This window comes from Triticum aestivum, chromosome 6B (genome assembly GCF_018294505.1).
Source record: "Triticum aestivum cultivar Chinese Spring chromosome 6B, IWGSC CS RefSeq v2.1, whole genome shotgun sequence".
Lineage (NCBI taxonomy): Eukaryota > Viridiplantae > Streptophyta > Magnoliopsida > Poales > Poaceae > Triticum > Triticum aestivum.
This window is the reverse complement of record NC_057810.1, coordinates 129,211,768-129,218,266: the sequence shown is the minus strand read 5'-3', so window position 1 is coordinate 129,218,266 and position 6,499 is coordinate 129,211,768. Positions and strand designations below refer to the sequence as shown.

Here is a 6,499-nt window from a genome sequence, read left to right as displayed (position 1 = left end):
CTCTCGACGGTCTGCACGGGCACGCGGAGGGCCAGGGCGGGGCGATGGTTGGACTCGCCGACGCACGCACGACGTGCAGCCGCTTCGCAGAGACGCACAGCTTGGCCGGGCGAGCCGGGCAACTGCTGCAGCTTCGGCGAGCGCGCGGAGGAGTCTGGCTGCTATAGCTCCAGCGAGTGCGTGGGCGAGCAAGTCTGCTGCAGCTCCAGGGTTCACTTCCTTGCCTGTTAAGTGTAGTTGTTAGCTACTAAGCACCATGCGTGTATGCAATCAAACACCGAATGAAAATTGCTTCACGGTGACAAGACATCACATGCAGACAACCAAACTATTTGTCAACATCGTTTTTGCCTTATTTTCTCTTAACCAGGCCCTGGTCAGCCTGACTCATTTTTGTCCTCTGTACCTGCACTATTTACCGGAGACAACCAAACGGCCCATAAAAAAGAGAGCAAGAGCATAAACATCATGAGAATCTTAAAATATCTAAATACCAATTTTTTTTTTCAAAATATCCAACAGAATTACATGATGCATGCTTGTACGAACACCACCCAATCCCATGTGGGAGTAAAATGATTGGTGCACCCACCCAGCAAATGGAATCCCAGTCGCGCCAAGCTCCAAATCGAATCTAAAATTCCCCAATCCCACACCTCCCTCCACCGTCCTCCCGCCACTAGACGCTCCCGTGGTTGGTCGTCACCGGCGCGTGCTCGGACTCACCGCCGCTGCAAGAAGAAGCGAGCGACACCACCCAGTCTAGTGTCTCCTCCGTCCGTCCTCCTCCCACCACCCACCAGGACGGTGACAATGTCACGCCTTCAGGTCCGCTCTTTCTCCAACTCTGTTTCTTCACACGCCAACGAGCTGCTGGACAAACTCCAAGGCCATCTGCACTCCAGGACGCTCAGGCCAGACCTCGTGCACCAACTGTTCGACGAAATGCTGCGCCAACCAGTCCCAGTATCAGTACGTGCACTCAACGGCTTATTTGCTGCCCTTGCGCGTGCGCCGTCCTCCACCATCTGCACCGATGCCCCTGCCCTCGCCATTGATCTCTTCAACCGCATGGCCCGAGCAGGCCGTCGCCAGGTGCCAGCACCCACCATTCACACCTACAGCATACTAATTGAGTGTTGCCAGCGAGCATGCCGCCCAGACCTAGGGCTTGCCTTCTTCGGCCGCCTACTCAAGACAGGCATCAAGACGAATGCCATTACCTACAGCAGCTTACTCAAGTGCCTCTGTGACATGAAGCGCACGGAGGAGGCTTTGGGCGTGCTGCTCCACAGGATGCCCGACGACCTGCCTAATGCCATCTCCTACTCAGTAATTCTCAAGAGTTTCTGCGACAGTGGTAGGAGCCAGCTTGTGCTTGACTTGCTCCGGATGATGGCCGAAAAAGGATCTGACCACTCTCCCAGCGTGGTGTCATACAGCTTGGTAATCGATGGCTTCTTTAAGGAGGGTGAAATAAGCAAAGCATGCAATCTGCTCCATGAAATGATGCAGCAGGGGGTTGTGCCCGATGTGGTGACGTATAACTCCTTTATCGATGCGCTATGCAAAGCAAGAGCAATGGAAAAGGCAGAGGTAGTTCTTCGATCAATGGTTCATAATGGTGTCCAACCAAATGCTGTCACATATAGTAGCTTGATCCAAGGATATTCAACTTTGGGCCAGTTGAAAGAAGTCGCTAGGCTGTTGAAAGCAATGAGAAGCCAAGGCAGTATGCCAGGCGTTGTTATTTGCAGCTCAGTCATGGACTACCTTTGCAAGCATGGAAGAATCAAAGATGCCGAGGAAATATTTTACTCCATGGCCGTGAATGGCCGAAAACCAGATATAGTCTCATACACTATTATGCTCCACGGGTACGCTATAGAAGGATCCCTTGTTAAAATGATTGATCTCTGTGAGCTGATGGCAAGAGATGGAGTTGTACCCGACCTCCGTTGTTTCAACATACTGATTAATGCATATGCTAAGTATGGCATGATGGATGTGGCCATGCTTTTCCTTGAAGACATGTTGAAGCAGGGTGTGAAGCCTAATGAATTCACTTATTTAACTGTGATATCTGCATTTTGCAAGATGGGCAGGATGGATGATGCGATGGAAAAATTCAGTGAGATGATTGATATGGGAGTACCAGTTGACACCGAAGTTTACATGTGCATGGTTGAGGGTTATTTTAATCATGGTGATTCCATGAAAGCCGAGAAATTTATTACCAAAATGAAGAACAGGGATATTCATCATAAGCTGCGGAAAGGTAATTGATGAACACGACATCTTTGACTTGGTTACCCATACTGGTGAGAGGTCTGATCCTACTGCATTCACTAAAATTATCAATGGATATTGCTTATCGCCAAGATGGAGAAAGCATTCAGGGTACTTGATGCTATGATATCAGTTGGCGTGAGGGCTGTTGTTATTACACAGCACTTAACTGACCATGGTTATGCTCTCATCTTCTTGGTATGCTCTAGATGTGTTGTTATCCTGATTGCTCCAGCGTGAACTAGAATTAGAGAAGTGTGAATTAAGCCTTATGGTTGTTAGTTGCTGTTTATCGGTAGTTGGATATATTGCCTAGTTCGAATTTCCTCAAGGCACTGCAGTATTTAGGGTGGATAGTGACCTGGCTGATTAGGTGTTGCATGCATAATTCCCTGTGTCTATGTCTTATGTATACTTCATATATCATGGATGAAAAGGGCATTTTGTAGGCTTTGCATGTTTGTGTCATTCCAAAAATGACCTATTGATAAGTTACGGTTGAGAGTTATTGCTGTCTTTCGGGGAGTAAGAGAACAGAAGAATTTCACTTCTCTGCTATAAATGATTTCTAAAGTCCAAACACTACAATTGGCCATTGATCATGAAGCTTTAGTATTTGCGCCAAATGGTTACTATGATGATATTATTAGCTGAGTTCTTCTTCCTGGCAGCACCTTGCTGTGATGATGATACTGTATTAGCCATTATGCTTATGCCTATATGTATCATTTCAGTTCAAGTTTGGCATACTTGACTCATATGTTTTACACTCGCTGTTAAAAAACCCTGATCTGTGTTTGAGCAATGAAGACATCATGGTGTGGGTGTGGCAATTATTTGCACTGCTGCTGCCTCTGCAATGGCTTTGAACTCCATGTCAGCTCTTGGATAGTATGTGGGTTGTCCTCTGTGTGAAGTGCCTCTCCTTCCTTGCAAGAGCGCTCTTGACAACAAGCTTTGCGCAGCAGAAGAGGTTCCTCATTTCGCAGGCCTCGGTCCCCACCGTGCTTGGCTTCCAACCCCTCCTGAATAAAAATTCTTCCCACTCTGATTCTAGATCACCAATCTAGATCACCAATCTTCCATTATGCATCCTTCAGCTGCTTCTTTGACCGCACTATACCGACATACTCTCACATTATGGATTGCAGCTCCATCCCGGTCTTCTTTGTCCTCTAATTGATATCAGGCCGCTCGCTGTGCCTAATGAAGATACTGGGCAATGACAATTTCTCCGCGATGAGATGAAATATCTAGAGTGGCCCATGAGATGGAGATATCTAGTCTGACAGTTGTTCATGCCCATGAGGTCATAACAGACTGTTGCTGAAGAATCAGATAAGATCTCAGCAGTGGCCCAAAACCTACCTACAAGTTTACAAATAGCTAATGACTATCAGCAAGTACTGTACCACATTTCCTACAATTTTTTTTAAGAAAATGATGTAGAAGCATAGGTGGAGAACTGCGGTCGACGCGTTTCTTGTGAACTTGTATGATTTATTAAAAGAACGGAAAAACAGGGGAGAAGAAAAAGAAGTTTTGACTGACAAGATTGATGATAATCTGTCAAGAGATTCTAATCTCATTCTTGCTTCCATGTCATTTTGGGCTAATTAGTACCCCAGTATTCTTTATTCTTTTCTAGGGACAATTTGGTACCATGTGTGCTTCAAATCTTTGGCACACATTCTTTGTGTAATAATTTTTCGAAGGACCATTCTTTGTGTAATAATGGAAGATTAACTCCTGGCATCTGCTTACAGGGATCTTTGGTGTGCCTCTCTGCCTCGTCCCTTCCGAGCAAACAAAAGAGCTACTCCATCATCTGCTTACAGGGGTCTCTGAGCAATGAGTTGCTTGCAAGACTATTTAGCACCGTGCAATTCAGTGCAAGCCTTTCACACTCGTCCGCCTTGCGGCCCAGACCGAATACCGCTGGACATGCAATGAGGCGCAGGATGCACCACATCAACCTCGTTAGGCAGTTCGGGTTTTGCTTCGACTCGCCTCCATGCGCGCGCTGGTGTACGAGTTCATGCAGCACGACACGCTCGACGCCTACCTCTTCAACCACGCCGACATGGGCATGACCACGGTCACCACCGGCGTATCGCAGGTCCTCAGGTACCTCCACCAGGAGTGCCAGCAGAAGATCATCCACTACGACAGCAAGGGCGGCAACGTCCTTCTCGGTGGAACCCTCACGCCCAAGGTAGCCGACTCCAGGCTCACGCGATTTGTGGACCACGCAGACATGCATGTCTTGGTGTCTGGCGTGCGCGGTACACCTGACAATGCGGTGCCAAAGACGTGGATGCGTTTTGGTGTGACGGAGAAGCGCAACGTTTATAGCTTTGGCATGTTGCTGCTCGTGCCCGTCGGTCGACGGAGGAACTTCGACGAGGCCGCGCCCGAGAGCCAGCAATGGTCCCTAAGCTGGCATGGACCAAGTACGAAAGTGGCCGACAAGTGGAGCTTATGACGCCGAGCTGCCATGGCATGGATGCAGTGGATGACCTGCAGTGGCAGCTGTGTAGGGGGCTGGCGGGGAGGATGTGCAAGGTGGTGTTCTGGTGCATGCAACGGCAATCGAAGGCGAAGCCGCCTATGGGCGCGGTGGTGAAGATGCTGGAGGGAGAGATGTACATTGCTTTGCCGGCGAACCCGCTGTTCCGGCATCTTATGGTCGATGTGCCGGCAGAAAATCTTTGGATGACAATGACGAGCAGCGTAAACACAACATCAGCGTTGGAAAATGATACTAGGAGTATTTCTCAAGGTGGCAACGAGATCACCTCGCTTTGATGATCAGCAGATCATTCAATCCTGAAATGAAGGTTGTCTTCTTTCTTACTCCCTTCACTCCGAGGTTTACGATTGGCAGGAGTTACAGATGAAAGCAGCCGGGACTATACGGTTATGTCTATCAGGCTAGGTCATTTATCATGTGATGGACGAGAATTCATTGAAGAAGATAAGATCTGAGACAATCCAAAAGGTCAATTTATGTCTAAAACTGCGACGACCAAGGTGTATTTGAAGCAAAAATTGTATGGGATGAAGATGCGGGAGGGGTCAGATCTTGTAGAGTGTGTTAAACCCTATAATCAAGTCGTGACAGATCTAACATGCTTGGGTGCGACCATTCCTGATGAGGATTGGGCAATTCTTCTTCTTTGTTCGTTGCCATAGTCCTATGAGCATTTAATCACTACTTTGACACACGGCAAGGAAACCATGAAGAATGCGGATATTATTGCGGCATTGCTATCTTATGATATGAGAAAGAAGAACACGGTGGAAGTCTTTCGTGGTGAAGGTTTGTTAGTCAAGGATGAGGAGCAGAGGAAGGAAAGAACAAGAAAAAGAAGGTACAATGTCACAAGTGTAAGCAGTAGGGACATATGAGAAAGGACTGTCCAAATCTCAATGACGGGTCAAGTGCTAATACGGCAACTCATGGTGATGACTTAGGCAACAGTAGTGATGTCCTCGTTGTATCATACTCCCTCCGTCCTAAAATTCTTGTCTTAGGTTTGTCTAGATACGGATGTATCTAACACTAGAACGTGACTAGATAAATCTATATCTAGACAAATTTAAGACAAGAATATCGGGACGGAGGGAGTACATGTGATCAATCAAAAGAGAAGTGTCGATGTTGGATTCAGCTAGCTCTTTCCATGGGACACCCAACATGGAGTGGTTCTCTTCATACAAGTTTGGCAGTTTTGTTTGGCCTATGTGGGTGATGACACAAGGTATCGTGTTGCTGGAGTAGGTGACATCAAAATCAAGATGTTTGACGAAGTTGTTCGGATGCTTCGAGGAGTCAGGCATGTGCCCAGCCTAAGGAGGAATCTAATTTTGTTTGGAGTTCTTCATGATGGTGGTATGGTATTCCGTTGTGGCCGGGATAACAAGACCATGAAAATCATGGAAGGTGAGGTGACCATGATGATGGGAGAGAAGATGGCTTCACATCTTTACAAGTTCCAAGGGAGCACTATCGCAGGTGGAGTCATGGAGACTATAGTTGCAAGAGTAGCAGCAGGGTCCCACAGAGGTGGCGGGTCTGGGCAGGCTCGTCGAGTAGCTCTACGTAAGATAGGAAGAAGACAACCCAAGTCCATAGTACATGGAAGTTTGATGCATGGATGAATTCAAGGTGGTGGAGAATATCTGCTAAGATGGAGTTTCTTCTGTA

General features: G+C 47.4%; 1 protein-coding gene across 1 annotated transcript; it reads left to right on the top strand.

Annotated features, from left to right (window-relative positions):
• The first annotated feature begins 579 nt into the window (after positions 1-579).
• On the top strand, positions 580-2,734 carry LOC123133741 (protein Rf1, mitochondrial). Its single transcript, XM_044553155.1, has one exon. The coding sequence runs from the start codon at positions 814-816 to the stop codon at positions 2,284-2,286; it is 1,473 nt and encodes a 490-aa protein (XP_044409090.1). The 5' UTR covers positions 580-813; the 3' UTR covers positions 2,287-2,734.
• Positions 2,735-6,499: the final 3,765 nt, after the last annotated feature.